At 32.0% G+C, this 20,271-nt stretch overlaps 3 protein-coding genes across 6 annotated transcripts; 1 reads left to right on the top strand and 2 right to left on the bottom strand.

Annotated features, from left to right (window-relative positions):
- The first annotated feature begins 4,250 nt into the window (after positions 1–4,250).
- LOC105777790 (anaphase-promoting complex subunit 7) lies at positions 4,251–9,522 on the top strand. Its single transcript, XM_012601252.2, has 18 exons — positions 4,251–4,402; positions 4,506–4,574; positions 4,668–4,718; positions 5,198–5,335; positions 5,426–5,488; positions 5,687–5,802; positions 5,961–6,045; positions 6,564–6,623; positions 6,921–6,966; positions 7,131–7,204; positions 7,419–7,469; positions 7,582–7,782; positions 7,865–7,909; positions 8,045–8,138; positions 8,306–8,451; positions 8,576–8,805; positions 8,964–9,024; positions 9,106–9,522. Exons 1-18 carry the CDS (start codon positions 4,334–4,336, stop codon positions 9,190–9,192), a joined length of 1,686 nt encoding a protein of 561 aa, XP_012456706.1. The 5' UTR covers positions 4,251–4,333; the 3' UTR covers positions 9,193–9,522.
- A 1,336-nt stretch (positions 9,523–10,858) lies between these two features.
- Positions 10,859–17,520, bottom strand: LOC105777308 (acyl-CoA-binding domain-containing protein 6). Of its 4 annotated transcripts, XM_052622343.1 has the most exons (17): positions 17,001–17,520; positions 16,757–16,795; positions 16,518–16,607; positions 16,224–16,305; positions 15,840–15,983; positions 15,524–15,706; positions 15,145–15,211; positions 14,979–15,040; positions 14,574–14,713; positions 14,150–14,276; positions 13,936–14,050; positions 13,295–13,383; positions 12,712–12,795; positions 12,290–12,637; positions 11,684–12,193; positions 11,531–11,590; positions 10,859–11,373 (listed from the first exon to the last, which is right to left on the bottom strand). In XM_052622343.1, exons 3-17 carry the CDS (start codon positions 16,553–16,555, stop codon positions 11,293–11,295), a joined length of 2,130 nt encoding a protein of 709 aa, XP_052478303.1. In that variant the 5' UTR covers positions 16,556–16,607; positions 16,757–16,795; positions 17,001–17,520; the 3' UTR covers positions 10,859–11,292. The 4 variants fall into 4 exon arrangements, with proteins under 4 accessions (XP_052478303.1, XP_052478304.1, XP_052478305.1 ...); XM_052622344.1 differs by lacking the exon at positions 16,757–16,795; XM_052622345.1 differs by lacking the exon at positions 17,001–17,520 and having other exon boundaries at positions 11,684–12,039; positions 12,439–12,637; positions 16,757–16,994.
- Positions 17,521–18,076: 556 nt separating this feature from the next.
- Positions 18,077–18,723, bottom strand: LOC105775018 (monothiol glutaredoxin-S2). Its single transcript, XM_012597564.2, has one exon. It carries the CDS (start codon positions 18,611–18,613, stop codon positions 18,305–18,307), a length of 309 nt encoding a protein of 102 aa, XP_012453018.1. The 5' UTR covers positions 18,614–18,723; the 3' UTR covers positions 18,077–18,304.
- Positions 18,724–20,271: the final 1,548 nt, after the last annotated feature.

Raw genomic sequence — 20,271 nt, 5'->3', positions numbered from 1 at the left:
AAATATTATTTTTATTTTTAAAATATATAAAATTATTAAAATATTAATATAAAATATTATATTTTCCAATATTATTAAACATACATATTTAATTATTTATATTCAGTCATATAATAAATTATTAATATAATTAATATAATTTGTTATTTTAATAAATTATTTAATATTTTAATTTTATTTTAATAATAAATTTTAAAATAATATTTTTAAATAATATTCTTCACATATTATTGAAAATATTCAATATTAATATTTTAATAATAAATGTTTTGTAGTATAAAGGTTAAAATACGTCATAAGTCTCTGTACTTTTATTTTCAAGAATTTTGTCCTCTACTTTTCGATTTAAAACCAAGTTCAATTATTGACATTGTTTTTTTTTGTCAATTTTGTTAATGTCACATTTCTAAATAAAAATAATCACTTGGTAGTCATGTAACTAAAAATGACGTTGTAATGAACTCGAATTTAACAAAATATTTTTAATATATGCAAAAATAATGTAAAATATAAATTTATAGATATAAAATAAACTCAAATAAATAATGAAAAGACAATAAAATCTCAAATATTTGTTTCATTGAAAATAACTTTTATTAAATATTTTAAGAAAGCATCAAATAATGAAAATATTTTACACAAATTCATCCAAACACCAAAAAATATTAACTTTTTCAGAAAAGTAAGTCATTTTCTAGAAATCATTTTTTGGAAGCCATTTTCAATGAAACAAACAGACCCTTGGTGTCATTTTAGTGTGAATTTCCAATGCATGATTATCTGTAAATTATCCTAAGATATTATCAGTGAAAACAATAAATTGAGAAAAGTTAACTTGAATGTGGGTTGAGAATTTTGCTTGAGGACAAGCAAACGTTTAAGTGTGGGGATATTTGATAGGTGCTAAAAGTAATATGCTTTAATCTCATTCTTAATGCGTTTTTGGGTGATTATTCAATGTTAATTGTGAATTTTATACTCCTAATCCTTTAAATTCATGTTTTTATACTTAGGAGAGCATTTGGGAGCAAAAGAAGTGAAAAACGAGCGAAAACTGAAAAATTTAAGCGAGTTGCAAGAGCCACACGGGCTGGACCATTCCACACGGCCTAGGCACATGGGTTGTCCCACGGTCATGTGGTAGTCTGTGTTGATTTCGCGAATTACACTTCAAACAGTGAAAAAACACGATTTTTAGGATTTTTTGGGCGTTCTGAAACCTATAAATGACGAAAATAAGAAGATAAGAGTGAGCTGTCAGAAAATACTCAAGAAAACAACTCAAAAAACAGCATTGAAGCTGATTCTGAAGCAGATTTTCGTCAAGATTGAAGACTCTCAGTTGATTTCTTAGGAAGCCATCATGAGTTTCGTTATTTCTTGTGGTTATACTGTATGTTGGATGTTTTTATTTGCAAGCATGAACTAATTTTCTAAATACCTATGGGAAATGAACCCTATGATGAGTTATGTTGTTTAGTTTTTATTTTACGCAATAAAGACTTAGATCTTGTTCTCAATTATTTGTTTAATTCTTGGTTTTTATATTTCTACACTATTGATCCATGTTTAATGTCCTTAAATCAAAGGAGGAATAAACCATGTTTAAGAGTAGATCTAACATAATTGAGTGGAGTTGCATGTAATCCTAGAAATAGGGCGACATAAATCTACCGTATTAGAGTCAAATCTAATAGGGAATCCATAGATTGAGTTAATGCGATAATAGGGGTTTTAATTAGAAATAAATTCCAATTAATCAACCTAGAGTCAGTTGCTCTTATTCTTGAAGAGAGATATTAGCATAATTTAGGGATTTCTGCGAATCAATATACTAAGTGTAGAAATTGCGTAATTTAGATTGATAGTGACAGATGAAATCTAGGTGAATTCTTTCTTGGGTATTGTTTTGCTTCTTGGTTGTTAATCGTTTATTTTCTTAAATTGTTCTTTGTCATGTTCATAGTTAATTAGTTTAGTTAATTTTAGTTTTAATCCATCACTCAATTTATCGATTAAATAATAGAAAGACAGTAATTACTAGTACTTTTAGTCTTCGTAGGAAGGATATCTTTGTTCACCGTAGCTATACTATTAATTGATAAGTGCACTTGCCTTATCAAATTTTTAGTTGGTTTACGACGCATCACCATAAGTACTTACTAAGCTCCTGAACTTGCATTAGTTGTTTAAATATGTAGGTAAAAATCTATCCGAGAAGATTGAGATTGTGACTTAGAGTCATCACATCACTACTCGAGGATTAAAGAGGATTAAACCTATTATATTGTACTAGAACTTGTTAGTGATGGCATGTACACAAGAGTTTAGACCATATAAAGAAATGTATTTATGATGTTTTATGATTCTAATTGATGATTTGTAAATTAAACCATGGCTTGAAATTTCATCAAGCTCAACTTTTGTGTTGAATGTTGTTTAAAATGTCATTTGAATGTGTTTGAATTTATTTAGAACTTGTTGATATTATTTGGTAGTGCTTGAAGATGATTTATAGCGTTTTATTTTTGGTGCCAAGAGTTCAGGTTCTAGAACTTATGCTTCAAGTATTAGAACTTTTGAAGTCAATAGCTAAATAGCTATAATAAAAGGGCTAAGTGACAATAGATTGCCGTACGTATCGGTACATAGTGGTTATTTATCGATATATAGCCCCTCATTAAATACCACTATACTTTTTTTCAGTGTCTTGGGCCCATCGAAGCTTTAAATTGACTTTGGACACCTCTAATCACTCACAAAATGGTTTTAAGATTATTTTAAAGACTTTAAAAGGTTTTTAACTAAATTTTATGGTTTTGTTAAATTGTTTCAAATTTTGATTTTTTAAATGATTTTAAGACTTTCGCTATGTTATGTGCTTCAGATCAGTTTCTATGTGTATTTGATGACCTAAAATGATTTTAAATCATATCTAAATATTCTAGATGTGATAAACTTGTTTTATAGAACAATAATACGTTATGAAAAAGCTACTAGTATAAAGGTCCGATTTTGTACAAATTTGAAAGTGTTATCGTAACATCTTCTATTAATACCGATTGTCGGAATGGGTAAAGGTGTTACACAAAATTTTTTTATCATGTGTTAGAATATTAGGCTTTTTATTTTATATATTTGAAATTTTTAACATTTTATAATATTTAGATTTTTTTTAAAAAACATTGTCATTAGTGACATGTGTCGCAATTGTAGAGTAACACATATCCAAACTTAACGACGTTACAAAAAAAAAATCCTAAAATGGTTGACGGAAAAAAGTTTAAGTACCAAGTTGTGACAAGAAAAACCATAAGTATCAAATTGGAAGAATATGTTAAATTCAGGGGGAAAATGGGTATTTAAGCCAAAATAATGTGAAAAAAAGAGAGACTAAAATTCTATATATTTATATGATTCATAAGCCTAAAAGGCTTTATCACCAAAATGCGTTTAGCTCATACACCCCTATCATACCGATATATATATATGTTTGTCATTCTTGGAGAAGACAAATGGGTAGGGACGGGGGTTAAAAGATTCTTTACCAGTTTTGCTGTAACAAAAGCTCCCTGGGACGTTTGCTACAATGGAGAGATTCTTCTTCTTCATCTATACACCATTGACCATCAAGATTTTGATGTCTGTAGCAACAATTCAACTGTCGTGCTCACTGTTTGTGTGAGAGAGGACATGGGAAGAGTTAAAAAATAATAATTTTATTTTTATTTAATTAAACATAATTTTAGATAATATATTAAGTGTGACGTGACCGGACGAAACCAAAAAGATACTTTGCAAGAGCTAGAGATGAATCATAAATTTTTAAGGATTAAATTTTAATTTTATTATTTAATAATTTATAAGTTTATAAACTTCAAAGGAACTAAAAAACATATTTATTTTTTTGAGGTCAAGATTACTGCTTACCCCTATATACGCTCTACCATACAATCCCCCTGCCGCATAGTATGATATTGTAGATTATTTTCTTTTAACATTGTTAATTTTCGAATTAAAATTTATAACGGAATAATAATTTTAATGTTAAAGCAAGACAATAAAAATTAAATACTGGAATATAAAATTCAGGGGCTAAATTGTAACATATGCCAAATATTAAGTCCAAATTTTATATGTTCAGGGGCAAAAGCGGGGTTTTACAAATTCAAAAGCCGGGGCGGGTTGTTTCGGGCAGATTTTCAATTAAAATTAAATACTGTAATTTACATTTTGTCATTTCGAACAGAAAAACGAAAAAAAAAAAAAAAAAGGGAAAGAAAGGAAGAGAACTCCCTAAACAGAGCCTCACTGTTTTTGCAGCTCTCAAAAAATGGACGTCCCAAAGGAGCAAATCACTGCTCTTCTCGACAATGCTCTCTTTAACTCCGCTCAGCTTCTTGTAATCTTTTCTTTTTCCATGTATTAATTTTTATGATTAAAATAAACCTAACTTAAATTTTCTCTAATTGATTAATATTTTTTTTTTGGTTTGGTTCCGATAGGGTTCTTTCCTTGTTTCATCATCTACTGTTAATGCCGAAACTAGTCCACATCTCAAGGCTGAAAATCTGGTCGCTATTTTATTCTATTTTTACTTTTTTTATTAAAAAAATGAGTTTTCAAATTTCTTTTTCATATATATATATATTTGTTTATTTCTGCAGGTTCTACTTGGCGATGCTTTGTTTCGGGAGAGAGAGTATCGTAGAGCGATTGTAAGCCTTTTTTTAACAACTTTTTTCATGTGATTTACTGGAAAAAAAAAATGAACATAAATAGACTCTTTTAGAATAATCAGAACAAAATCAGTTAATTGTATTTGTAGAATTGCTTAATTCATTCACCGTAGTTGAAAAGATTTGGTATGCAATATAAATGCGCTGCTAGTTTTCTAAAAGATTATTTTTTGTTAAGTTTTTAATAGTTACATTTAATTCATCTTTATATCTATTTTATGTCTTATTTTTTTCCTTCTAAAATGGATTTTTGAGTTTTTTACATAGTTGTCTTGGGAAAAGTTAAGCGAATTTGTTATGAAAGTTTGGTAAAATTGGCATGCGGATTTGTATTTGAAAAGGATTTAGTTAGAAAGTGTGATTCATGCGCTGAAATACTTCGATATTCAGAGATCGGTAGACAAAGGAAAAATTAAGTTGCTTTAATCTTTTTGGCATTTTTTCCTGCATGCTTTCAGCATACGTACAAGCAAGCCTTGCAGTATTATAAGATTATTCCCAAGCAAAATTCTACATCTTCTAGAAGTGCATTGTCTGCCTCAAACAGGTCCTCTTCTCCAAATTCTTTTAACATTTGTGCTATAAATGAAAACGAGGTATTTTTTATTTTGAATTAACTTTGAGATCTTCACTTTTTCTTGCAAGCTGAAATGCTTATTGCAGTTCTGTTTGATTCTCCATTACAGGTGAAGTTCAAAATTGCTTCTTGTCATTTTGCTCTAAGTGAAAACAAAGTGGCTCTTGTTGAGGTTTTATTCGTTTCTAATTTACTTTGTTTCTCTGTTTGATTGTTACTCTTGACTTGCTTTCTTGGAGAGTGTATTTTGGATGAATAAGTTTTCGTTTAATGAAGTTTGATTTAAAGTCTATTCTTTTTTCAGCTTCTTGTACTTCTTTTTCCACTTATTTTTGTGAAATTTTCATTTTTCATTACTTTGAGTTTGCAGATGGAGGGAATTCCTAGCAAAGCAAGAAATTTGCAGATGAGTTTATTGATGGCAAAGCTTTATCGAAATACTAAACATACCCGTGGTGCTGTTACTTGTTACAGGGAATGTTTAAGGTTTGTCAATCTGTCATTCCTATTTTCTTGATGCTTTCTTCATGCTCTGTGGATGATATCTTTAATTGTTATTGCTCGTCTCTTTGTTTTTGCGGTTATTCATTAAAACTGGTGCTAACTTTCTGAAAGCATGTGTCTTTTGGGTTATTCTTTGGCAGGCAATGCCCTTATGTCATTGAGGCTATCATAGCCTTGGCTGAATTAGGGGCCAGTGCCAAGGACATAATTTCGTTGTTCCCTCAGGTATGTCAATTTAAGTTTCATGCCCTGTCCCTATGTCTGGTCTGCTAAACAAGTATGTAAGATGTGCTTTTTCTTTGCTGTTAGATCTCGTTGAATTCCCATAGGGCTTTTATTGTGAGGTATTTAAGGGTTCAAATTGGGCACTATGTTTATGGATTTGTCATCCTCATGCAGGCTGCTGATAGTCTTATTGGTAAACTTGAAAGTTTTTCACGTGTAATATGTTGGCCAAGTTGCATGGATATAGTCATTTAGCCAATTATATTCATAAATAAAAGTTGATTTACATTTGTAGTGCAGTCTAATTTGTTATTTGACTTCGAGAGCTGCAATTTATAGTGCACTAAGCACCTTGAACAGGAGATTTTCCTTTTGTCTTAAATCTTTTTTATGCCCCTTTGGTTATAAGCTTTAATATGGTTACTGTAACTTTATATGTCTATATATATTTGTATGGTTTTTGTAACTATGTGTCTTTATTATCTAAAATTTTTTATTTTCCAATTGTATAAATCCAGACACCAAATAGAGGTGGGAGGGCTCAATTAGATCATGGTGACTCAAGCCGTTGGCTGCAAGTAAGAACAAAATGAAATGGATGACACTCTTCTCCATAATGAGCTACTTATTATCTTAATGCTCCTTTATGAATAATATGAAAATATTTTGGCATATTTGATCATGTGCTTCCCTAGAAAATATTGCTTCACTCTTTGTGTTACATCTTTCTTTATTGTTTTAGTTTCATTTCTTATGTCAATGCTAATTTCTACTTTGATAGCATTCTACGACTCTTGTCAGAGCCTTCACCTCAAAATCTCATTGTATCAAATTTTAAAGCTTAGTCTAACTAGTGATTTGTTGACTTTGTGCAGCGGTATGTTGAAGCACAATGTTGCATTGCTTCAAATGATTACAAAGGTAAGACAGATTTCTTTTCAAAAGTTGAAGTTCTGTAATCTAGACTGGATTGTATTTGTAGATGTTCATTTGCAGAAGTTATTTATTATGCTATATCTTGTTAACTTATCTGCTTTATCAATTTCTTTCAATATAGATTTACATTTCCTTAAATCTTTCTGCAGGCGGTTTGGAACTGTTAGCAGAACTTTTACAACGTTTCCCTAATAACACTCACATATTACTTGAAATGGCGAAGGTTAGTGATGGCTGCATTCTAGTGAATCTAGCATGTTTATCTGCTCCTTTATCTGCTTAGCGGGAAGAAAACTAATTAGGTAATTTTAGCTTAGAAGAAGAAGAAAAGGCTAGAAGAGTATGTGCATTTTAAATCTTGCCAGTTGTAGGTTGTTTGTAGCATCTAGATCATTCGAATTTTTACTATTTTTCTATTGACTTGTTTCTATGCCCAGGTCGAAGCCATCATAGGAAAAAATGATGAGGCGATAATGAATTTTGAGAAGGTTGTTATAATTCAAAGCTTTTCTCGTCAACGAATTATTGCTGATTCTTTTTCTGCCTATGTTTGCACTTCTATCATGAATGTTAACATATTCAAGTTTGTTATCCTTGCAGGTTCGCTCCATTGATCCTTATGTTGTGACTTACATGGACGAGTATGCAATGCTTCTAAAAATGAAGTCTGATTATTCAAAGTTGAACAAGTTAGTGCATGATTTGCTAAGTATTGATCCTACAAGACCGGAAGTTTTCGTGGCTTTATCTGTTTTGTGGGAAAGGAAAGATGAGCGAGGTGCATTATCTTACGCTGAAAAGGTACCTGGTTTATCTTTAGTGGTCCTTCACCTCTTCCTAGATATCTGCATATCTCACAAATTCACTTATTCTTTACAACCAGAGCATCAAAATTGATGAGAGGCACATTCCTGGTTACTTAATGAAGGTATTGAAAAAATTTCCATCCAACAGAAGGGTGATTAATGATTATCCTCATTAACGAATCTTTCTGTGGGTTTTCTTTTTCTGGGCAAATATAATTCATTTTTGTCATTTGCTATAATTTTCTGCATGCTATTAGGGTAACCTGCTGTTAGCATTGAAGCGGCCAGAATCTGCGGTAATGGCCTTTAGGGGAGCTCAAGAACTGAGAGCTGATCTCCGTTCATATCAAGGTTTGAATTTTATGGAGAAAAGAATGTGCAAAATTTACTATTCAGTTGCATAAGATTCATCTTTTTCCAATCATTTCATCTATTTGCTTGATGTAGTTCTAGTGTAAGAAAGAATTAATCACAAGACTGGGGAGGCATTGCCAACTTTTGACTGTTTATAATTTCAGGTTTAGTTCATTCCTATCTGGCATTTTCTAAAGTCAAGGAGGCCCTCTATGCTGCTAGAGAGGCAATGAAGGCTATGCCTCAGTCCGCAAAGGCACTGAAATTAGTTGGGGATGTTCATGCTAGCAATTCTGGTGGTAGGGAGAAGGTAAACCTGCAATAGACTTTTCTTAGCTATGTTACCAAAGTGAAGATTCTTAGCATGACTCGACTAGATATTGCCACTGAGGGCAAGTTTTAATAAGTTTGACTCTAACCCAAAATGGTAACAGGCAAAAAAATTCTATGAATCAGCACTCAGGCTGGAACCAGGTTACCTTGGAGCTGCATTAGCTTTAGCTGAGCTCCATGTCATCGAGGGACGAAATGGGGATGCTGTATCTCTTCTTGAGCGTTATCTCAAAGATTGGGCTGATGACTCTCTTCATGTCAAATTGGCTCAAGTATTTGCTGCTACAAATATGCTTCAAGACTCTTTGTCACATTATCAATCTGCATTGAGGTGAATTCATATGCTCTGTGATTTTCTCTTATTCTACACTGCGCGTGGTCAAGAAGTTCGAATGAGTATGGAAGAAGCTTTCATGTCTAAAATAATCCAACTGAGAAAATTGCTATTACATTTTCGATGAATCCTATTAATGTTTATTCATTTTACAGAATAAATCCTCAGAATGAAGCTGCCAAAAAGGGGCTAGAACGCCTGGAAAAGCAGATGAAGGTCGGTCTTGTGCCTGTGCTGTCCGTCTTTTCTTTTCTTTGGAAACAGATATCCAAATACTAAACGAGTGAGTTCTTGTAGGGGGTGGATCCGGATGCGCCTGAAGAGGAGGAAGAAAATGAGGTTGATGATGCAGATGCAGAACAAGAAGAGGCCGAGCTTCTGTAGGATTTGTAGTCAATGTGTTCAACAAATATTGGATGACTCTCGAGCATAATCGATACTTTCGAGAAGAAAAACCGATGATGAACCGAACTCCATACTCTGCCATCTGAACCTGAAATTATATGCAGCAAGTTTATAACGAGGATGCCAGAAATCAACATGCAGTGGAAATTTGAAGTTAAAAGTTTGAAACCATTGTTTGATAGTTGACATTGTATATTTGAAACTGATTATTCACTGGTGCAATTTTGCATGGAAATATACTTGTAGTTAAGACAGGAGTTTCCGTCTAATTTTGAATTTCTGTTAAATTAAATGATATAATTATATTAACCGATCAAGAATATTGTTTTTTAATATACATTTAACTATTGAAAATCGTTTTGTCAAACAAATAAATATCTATGATTGAATTGAAAAATTATTGAAAATCCTTACTTTTCTATAAAATAACAAACATGAGAGTTTTTCTGTCATTTTGTATAAAATTAGTATTATGAGAATATTTTATAGTTTTGCATAAAATTTCGAAAAATATATATGATGAAATTTGAACGATTTTAATTTTCTAATTTACTATTTTAATTAAAATTTCATTTATTTTTTACATTATTTTATAAGCATATTTGTAATCTAAATTTTTCATAATCTAGTAAATATTGATTTTTAAAATAATTTATGAATGAAAAACATATTATAGTAAAATACATACCTAAAATTAATTCATTTAAAAATGGAATTTGAAAAATAATTGATTTTATGAAAAGTTAATATTTTCAGGTGTTCAAATAATTTTACCTAAAATATATTTTGTTGTTTGGCAATTTTATTGAATTTTTTTAGAAGTATAAAACAAACAAAACATTACATTATTATATTTGTTACAAAATATTATATAAGTATTTCCTTTTGCAACAGAAATTTGTTTATAATAAAATCATATTTTATAATAATTAACATATTATATAAACTTAATAATAAATAGTGCCTAATTAATATTTAATTTGAAGTTTATATGAGTATATACTATATAGTGATATATGGAGCTGGAAGGTATAAATAAACTTAAGCATAATTTAAAAAATACCTATATTTATATTATTAAAATATTCATATTTTATATTATAAAAATTATTGTTATATATTTATAAATTACAATATATATTTATTATTAAAATATTAATATAAATATTTTAATAAAATATTTAAAAACTATTTAAAACTTAAAATTATTATTGGTGTTAGAATTTTTATTAAAACAAAATTGTAATATTAAATAATTTATTAGAATAAAATTATATTAATTATATTAATAATTTATTATATTATTAAATATAAGCAATTAAACATGCATGCTTAAAATATTAGAATTTATAATATTTGATATCGACATTTCAATATTAAAATTAAAATATGATAATATTAAGCTTAATATAAATTAATTTGAAGCTCTATATTTGAATTTCTTTTATAAACCTATATCGACCAAATTGTTTTTCAAAAATAAAAAAATATTGCAGAAAACATTTTAACGTAAGGATTTAATTCTAATACAAATAGATTTCTTTAAGTTATGAATTTAGTTGAGCCTGTTTACAAAAAAAAAAAAAAAACCTTTACCATTGAACAAATGTACCTTTGAACAAAGACGCAACAAAAGCTGAGAATGTAAAACTGAATGAAAATGATGGATTCGAATTCTTTGCACATTGGCAAGAATAAGACGTACAAAATGAGATCTTGCAATAAATATACAGAATAAGTTTCAAGGCAATTGAACACAAGTTTTGCATTGAATTGAGAGACAAAGAAACAGGCTAAAACTCCTCAGCAGCACCAACGTTCCAACTCTTACTGCAACCTTGCTGTACGTTGGCCCGTTGTCTTTGAACTAGAAACAGGAGATCACATCCGAGGAAACATGCGACTGAATTGTTTATATTTACATGGAAATGAGGTAGACTACCGAATACAAATCTCATGCTTAGTTCTGCAGACAAAGGCTCAACGCTGGCCAGGTTCAACAGTTTTTCGTGTACCAGGGATCGCGTATGGCAAATAGATACATGAATGACCATAATGGGTAAGATCTGATCTGAGATACTATACATTGAATGGTTTCCTTGGAGTGGGTGCTCGGTTCTCCATTGATTGCAACCTTTGTTTGAGATGGAAAACTTCAACCTATATTCCAATATAATATTAGGTTAATTGTAGCATATACTGAAAACTATTCAATCGGTTCTAATGTGAACATTTGGAATAAACTCGAATCCGATTCTTGCACGAGGTAACCTCAGGTTCCACATGCACATGATAAAAGTTAGGTTCAAAGCCAAACCTGTAACTGGAATGCTCTGGCCCTCTCTCCTGCAAGGACTCCTCTCGTTGAGTGAAGCTCCTAGAATAAAACTCAAATCAGGCATTCATTGAAATACAATCTAAAAGCGCAAGTTTCCATGATGAATTAGGCATTGGATGAAAAAATCAATACCTTTTGAGTATCGTCAAGAACAGCCTTAAGGAAAGCCACATCGTGTTCAAGTCTTACATTGTCCGAGTGGACTATGTTAGATAAGTTGTTGGCTTCTTCATGTGCAAGTTCTATACCTGCTAGTTTCTCTTTTAGCAGTTCCATCTCCTTCATCGCGTCGGCAAATTTTTTCTCCATTTCCTCTTTGCTCTTGAGAGCTGAAGCTAAAGTTCTCTCTGCTGTGTCTCGGCTTGCAAATGCGGTTGCCAATTGTACTTCTAAAATTCCGTTTTTTCTACTTAGGGAAGCCATTCTTGTGTCGTAAAATTGATATATGCTTGTAGGAGCCGACAGGGCTCCTGATCTATCATCTGCTTCTGGAAACACAAAATTATCGTTACCTATGGGATCATTTGCGATCCCTTCAACCAGCGGATTTAAACATTCAGTTCCAAACTCTGAACTGATTTTCGTGCCAGGAGCACTAATCCTAACTCCGGTTTCAGACTGATTCGTTTTCTCTTCTGTTGCCTAGAACAACAGAAATATGTTATATTAAAGGAATATTTCAACGGGTGTTAATCATCTTAGGTGCGATTACTAATTGAATGAAGCTTTTATGATTACCTGCAGAATAGAACTCGAATCGTCTGAATTCTTTGTTATTCTAACAGTTGTGTTGTGTTCTTCCTCAATACGAAATTGCTTTCGTAGCGAGACATTTTCAGAAGGATGATTTTGATCCATAAAAGTCAATTCTGACAACGATTTCCTACCTGAACCGTGTTCGATTACAGAGGCTAAATTTTGTTTTGCAGCAGAAGCAACAGAACTTTGGGAAGAACCATTAATTGTTTGGCTAGCCGGCCCCGCAGATGATGAACGTTTCGCAAACTGCATTTGTCCCACAGATTTACTGAGAGTAGATCGACGCCCCATGGATGATTCGTTCTTCTCAATGATCAATACTTCAACCTGTGCAACAGATAAAGTAATTACAATCTGAACAAGTTCTAATCAGCCTAAACATTAAAAATTGAACTTCAAACCTGATTTGATGGCTCCTTTTTGCATCCGCCGAATGCAACAAGAAAATCCTTATCCTTGTGCTGCACGAGTACTAGGCTAAATCCCTGCAAGAACAAATAATTTTAGAATTATACGGTCCCATTTCGTATCACTGGGGAGAAGCGTCATTTATTAAGGGATGCTTTCTAGCTAAATAACTCGGACTTAGGATTGTCAGATTAAATTTCTTCTAAACACTGCATGTACTTGGAGGGTCAAATCCTCATTCCTATGTCCGGATATGTGTTGCACACGGATACTTAAAACAAATCCTATCATAATTTCTTAACTTCAAATCTGTGACCAACCAGAAAACAGGATGATAATCTCTATCCATGAAGTTTGCAATAATTTTACAAAAATAACACATACAAGAATTCCAATTACATATAATTCACATCATCCAGTGCAACGGCATCAAATCATTTAAAGAATCGACCCCTTCTTGCAAAACAATAAATTCAGTAAGTTAACCTTGTTAGCGGAGATAGAAGATGGAAGTGATGCAAGATCATTTGGACTCTAAAACATCATGCGGTATGAGGGTATTAAAATTATGCTTACCTTGTTAGTGGTTATGGAGGATGGAAGAGGCGTAATGGCCACGGACCACTCAGACTTGAGAATGTCATAGATGAAAGTCTCTGCGTGTCCTGTAAACATTTCAGAATCAAATACGCAAGTAAATATAAGGAAAAAGAGTAAAAATGAACGCAAAAAGAATAATACATAAAAAGATTAATACATAAAAACTCTATTACGGACCATGTAAGTTCATCAACCTCTCCTATTTTCTTTTGAATATTTACTACCCATGGTAGAAAACTAAAAACCCGTAACAAAAATATAGGTGATACATGAAACCAATAATACAAATGGGCATGTCTTCAACATGAAGGGTCATTATCCCCATATTCATATTTGAATGTGTTACACATGAATGTTAGATTCAAATACCTAAAGAAAAAGAAAATGAAGAGCCGGAATAGTATAGGACTTAACGCGCACAAGCAGACACATCCATGGACACATATGAAGGAATCAAGAAGATAGTGCTGATTGGCTTTGATATGGAAACATGATACGGTATCAACAATATGTTTAACCATTTCAAAACATGTAAGAAAATCAGGTGACCGAACTCATTTACAATGCAATTTTCATCAAAGATTAGAATGACTTTAAAGAGCTGGTTCCATTCATACTTTTTTTCCTACTTCCACCCCCTGCTATGTACCATTTTGTTCCACAAAGAATTCCACAGCAACCAGCTCTTGGAGATGGATGAAAACCACGTATCTTTATTCTCGACCATATCATCTGAGGAAAAATTAAAATATAAAAATACCATTATAAGCTAATAAAAAAATTACAAAGAAATAATAAATGTTTGGCATCGTATTCTGAATTTTTACACACCGTTTCAAAGTCAAGTGAGTACAAGTCATTCAATGTTCGAGATTTTGATGCTCCACCAAAGACAAAGAGAGTTTTATCATCATAAAGAGTTGCTATGTGATTGGATCTTGGTGATGGTCTTGTTCCCCTATACAGTTCCGCAAAACAATTCAGTTATTAGAAGCTTAAGAAAATTTGCCTTAAGATGGATAGTTATAATACTTTGACTCAAGTGTGAGTGTCGAACACAGGCATGTTCATTATTTTCCTTTTTCAAGATTTTCATGTATTTGGAGAGCCCTTAGAGGATCATATCCCCACACCAATGTGTTGGAGATGGGTTCTTCAAGCAAAATGTAGTGTCTGAGTAATAATAGATGCATAGCTAAGAGCACGATTTCTCTATCAGCAAAGTGATGTAAAGGAATATGTTCGAGCTACATACGTGCACTGAAGAGTGAGCCACGTCAAGGACTTCAAATCAAACATGTGTAAGTCATTCAGTTTCTTCTTTTTAGCATCTTCACCACCAAAAAGGATTAAAACAGAGCTCGCTCGGACCACAGTGTGACCACTTCGAGCAACCTGAAAGATATTAGGATGTTTGTTAGGAATGCTTCATCAATAAATGAGTAAAACCCAGAGTTTCTCAATAAAAAAAGGCAAATAAGAGAGGATGGAGCAAAGAGAAAAAGACAAACGATTCCTTGTAACTTTATGACATGCCAGTGTTGAGCTCTATCAAATGAATATATTTCCTACTAGATCTTACTGTTCTTCTTTAGCCTTTTCTTTTTATGATGTTCAATATTTACATGCATTTTGGCCTTTATAAGTTGGAAAAGAGTACCGGTATTTCTCCTTTTGCTTCCATAACTGACCAGCATTCTGTCTCTGTATCAAATGACCACACTGCAAAAAAAAAAAAAAAAAAAGATTTGAGAACCAAAAACGTACAACATCATGTATGGAAACAGAAAGAAAATACAAGACCATAAAAGACTGTAACTCAAAACCTGAAACTTTGTCATTTGCAGGGTCAGTTCGGCCTCCAACCAGGAGGGCCTTTTTCCCCCATGAAACCTGGGTAAGGATAAAACAAAAAAGCTCAAGAATATCATACTCCTAATACATTGCATCCCACTCATCAGAAATAACCTGAACCAGCACTATGATACTATAACGTAGCACAAACAACTTAACCAAATCATTAAATTACAAGAATAAGATTGAAATCAAGTCTAAATAGTAGACACGGAGGTGGCAATACACAGCGTCACTTAATATCATAGCTAACAAGCATAAATGAACAACAGTTTGGCTAGTTTATATAGTATGCAAAGCAACGAGAATGCAACATAATGGAAAAGCTTAATGCATCGCATATGATTGTACCAGACTATGGCCCTTGCATGAAGGAATCTTAAGTGGAAGATTGCTTGGCGACAAGTAAAGCTTCGATGATGCCATGGTCCAAGAAAAAGTGTCGAAATTAAGAACCTGCACATCATCTAACAATCCGTTTGCGGATTCACCACCAACCACTATCATCTTGTTCCCGACAACGGTGGCAGCATGCTACTCAAGAAACACGAAAATATTTCAGCATTTCCGTCATAACCGATATACAAAATTTGAATTAAGTCATTAACCCTAAGATATGAAGCAATCAGACAATTGGAAAACATCGATATACATATATATATATTACATTAAAGCGTGGCTCAGGCGTTTCTCCAGCAACTGACAATACCATCCAATTCTCGGAGTTCCCTGATGAATTAATCACAGGGGCAGGAGGACAGTGGGATTCAAGTTCATCAGAATGATTAACAGCAAGCATAGCAGACTCAACCTGAAACACATTTGAAGGCTTTAGCAACTTATACACGCTATGTTCCTTGGACTCTTCATTTTCTTTAAGTACTCATATTGGAGGCATGGGGAGATGAACTCCAAATATATGAAAAAACATAGAAAAATCTAACCATACGATAATGTATGATAGCCATATCCAACACACCGAGACCGAGTAATATATTATACACATGCCTATTGTTACAAAACCGAAATTCAAACATGTCAAAAGCCTCACATTTGGATTGTTGCTTTGTTTGGGCGGTCTCATAGGACTTTTAATTCCATTGGCGGACTCTGAAAGCTGTACTTTCTTCACTCTAAATCAAAACAAAAAATATACTAAAAATAAGTGAACAATGTTCAGCAACAAAAGGTCTTCTTCATGAAAACAAAAGATGTGGGATTTGGGGAAATATTTAATCAAGTTTGCATACTTTATCCACCAAGTTTCTTCATTAACAAAAAGGTAAAAAGAACATAAATTTAAATAAAAAATAGAAAATGATATATATGGGAAGAAGAAACTGACCTGCCAAGCTTCATGCGTCTACGAGAAAAGCTAAACATTTTCACCAAAGCAAAGCAAAACTCTTTCAATCAAAAACCAGGAAATAAAGCCCTAAAATTTCCAGAAAAAATGAAGCTACATTATCATCAAGAAAAACAGCTTAAAACAACAAAAAAGCCTAACACTTCATTTATCAAAGTTCTGTTTTTTATTTTTTTTTTCTAAAAAAAAACAAAGTACAATCGGGTCATATGTTAAACCTGAGACAAAAAGGTTTGACCTTTAAACTTGGACTTGAGCTGTTTGAGAATAAAAAAAAGGAAAATGAAATAAAATTAATGGGCCATTGAGGAAATGAAGGTAGATGAGGAAGAAAGTAGTTGAAGCATTAGCTTGGGAGTGTGAAAGAACACTAAGAAGGTGCAATTATGGAAATGGGGTTTCATTGAAGAAGTAAACTGTACTTCTGCAAATAGTGATGATAGAGAGAGAGAGACAAAGTACCGGGTCGTGTTGTCCTGTTGTGTTTTGTTTGATTTATGAGATCCTTTGCCAAGATTTGCTTTGGAAGGTCCCTCTAACAACCTATAGATAATAGTGGTAGCTAGCTACTTAGCTTAATACCATGAAAATTAAAACTATGTACTAAAAACTTAAATTACAATTAAAATGGAAACAAAGAAGTTACTTTCATTTCAACTACCCATTTTCTTTTCCAGTTTTTACTATTTCCATGAGGGTGACTGAGGAAGAGTGAGAAATAACATGGGAAATTTGAATAAGTTTCTGTGTCAAAAAAGATGGCAAAAATAAAGAGACCATGTTAAAAAAATACGTGTAGTTTTGTTGTTTAGTGTAAAGCTTTGGACGGTCGAGCCTCGAGGCATTTAATGGCGAGCGGCAGTGGGCTCCATTAAAAAGGATCCATCTCTCTCGGGAATTGCGTGCGGCTGCCATCACTGCCTCTGCCTGGTACAACTTTTCATCACACTGTACCTTCTTCTCTCTATACTTTACAATACATTATCAATCCTGGCCCATTTACTCCAGAAATTTTGCAACCCAAATCCATTTATCTTTTTCGAAATGCCCATTTATATACTTCCAAGTTCCAAGTATTATTTTCACAAATTTTCGCTACAAATATTAATCCTCTTGATGTTGATATATTTTATATTTGTGAACTTAAAATTTTTCAAGTCTACTTATATAATAAATTATTAATCCAAACTTTAAGTTTATTTATTATATTTTAATTTTAAAAATATATTTATATTATTTTTAATTTAGTATTTAATATTTTTTATTTTTTATTTATAAAATTTTATATATAGACATCTTAACATTTTTAAATGTTTATATTAAAGTAGTATATAAAGCTATAGATTTAATTTTTTATATATTATAAATCACCTAATATATAAAAAGAACATAATATAATATATTGCAAAGTTAGAAAAATGAGTTGGGCTGGGCTCGAGCCTTGAATATTTTAATATTTTAAATTAATTTAAACTTTTTTTCAAGTCTCAAATTTCAAAGGATTCTTTACCGTTTGTTAGAAAGACAAAAGACTAATGTAAATGTAAATCGCAACTTTTATTACTCAAAAAAACATAATTAGTACATTACCAAAAAGATAACATACCCACTCACTAAGAGAAGTCGTTAATTAGTAGTGCTCACCGTTAATTAGACCTGAAATCTACACTCTCATGGATCTAATTTCTGTGATTATATATAATAATATATAATAATCACAATTTTATTAGTGCCTTGGCATGCAAGTTAGTGGATTAATTTTTGGATTAAACCCAAAGTGCCCCAACTCTTCTAAGCATTGGAATTAAGGATCGATTAAGATGAAGACTCATGACCTCATTAGCTCCACCAACGAATTCACCACCAATGAAGACGGCTGGGACAGAAGGGTTGCAACCGAGCCTCGAAAGAGTTTGTTCGATTTCACGCCCTCTAGAAATCTCATCGAGTTCGTGAACCGCAGGGTTGACACCAAAGTCGTAGAAAAGGGTTTTGATGGTGTGGGACATGCAACACGAACTCTTGCTGAAGATCACCACTGGCTTCTCGGATGCCAACTTTGTCACTCTCTCCATTTGATATACTACGCGGAAAACAATGCCAAAAGTAAGGAAGGGTTTTGCAAGTGAGAGGCTAAATGTATAGCTGTTGTTGAGATTGTGAGGTGCTTTGAATGCTCAACACCCACTGGTTTATATAGGGTTTTTGAGGAATCTGGTGGTGTTTGGTCGGCAAGAAAGCAAGTTTCCCTTTTTTGTTGGAAATGAAAATGAAAAAATAAAAGGAAAACATCAGAAAATTGTTCGATTAGATCATAAAAGAAAGCGATCAAATGCTGAACAAAAAAGAAGGATAGAGCAGCATTACGAATCTTTCTTTGCATACGGAATTGGTGTCCTTTGTACGGTGAAACATTATAATTTTTACTAACTTTCATCGTATTATTCATATTTTTCTTGGTAAAAAATTACCATGGAAATCCTTATATAATAGAATTCAGATTGCATTTTATCTATTCTACTAAAAAATGAGTAAATTAGTCCTTGTGCAGTTAGATTAAATAGAGAAGAAGTCCTTTTGTTAAAAAAAAAATTCATCTATTTTTACAGTTAAATACTGGTCCCTGAACATGTACATCAACATGATGTATATGTAGCACGCCATATGTCACTCTTTGATTATTTTGTCAAGCACGTAAATTTTTAATAATAAAAATAGATGAAATTTTTTAATAGAAAATTTTAATTTGCTATTTAATCTAATGTACATGAACTAATTTGTACATTTTTAAATAGAGAAACAAAATATAATCTAACTCTTAGTACAAGGGCCTCTATAATACTTTTACCTATTCTTTTTAATCTTAGAATTAATTTTCATTTATCTTTAAAACCTTAACCTTTTCTCTCTGTATCAAAAACTAAATTATTGCAACACATTAACATTTTAGATTAATATTATATATATATATATATATATATATATATATATATATCAATTTATCATATTTTGATTGTCACCAATCTTTTAATATTTGATAACGGATGAAATCATAATCCGAACAGCTTTTCAATTTCAATAAGAACTTTATAAATCCATTGGAAATATTTATGGGAAAGTTTGAGTTAGATCACTAAAATTGAATACTGAGGGTTCATTTATAGGGAATTCGAGTAAAGCTAGTGTTGGTGTTGTTATACGTGATTATCAGAGTAGTTAGGTGATTGGTTGTTTTTGTCACATCCCTAAAGCTATTAGTGTAGAGATTGAGCTATGGACCCTGAGAGACGGTCTAGTTTTAGCTCGACAACTTAACATTAACAATCTTGAAATAGAAGTCAATGCTACATTTTTATGAAATCACCATCTAAATCTGACTTGATATTATCTCATTTGATTGATAAGTGCAAGATGCTCCTTCGTTCTATGAGTTCTAGCTCATTGCTACTTATCTTTTGTGTGGTGATACTTTAACTCATATGGAGAGTAGTTTACAACTTCGACTCTCGTAAGATGTCTTTTCTCTAGATAATTTATTTTGTGTGTGTTGATCCTCCTAATTGTTTATCTTGTTTGCTTTTAAATCACTAAATAATATTGGTTCCTTCTTTAAAAAAAAAAGTTGAAACTCTTTAAAATCTATATACACTATTTGGAGTAGTTCCTTTCATGGAGGCATCTAATGAGTTGGATTTATCCAATGGGAACCTTTTTTTTTTTTTCTTCTTTTTTT

This window comes from Gossypium raimondii, chromosome 10 (assembly GCF_025698545.1).
Source record: "Gossypium raimondii isolate GPD5lz chromosome 10, ASM2569854v1, whole genome shotgun sequence".
NCBI lineage: Eukaryota > Viridiplantae > Streptophyta > Magnoliopsida > Malvales > Malvaceae > Gossypium > Gossypium raimondii.
The sequence above is the reverse complement of the archived record's forward strand: the minus strand, read 5'-3'. Positions and strand labels throughout refer to the sequence as shown.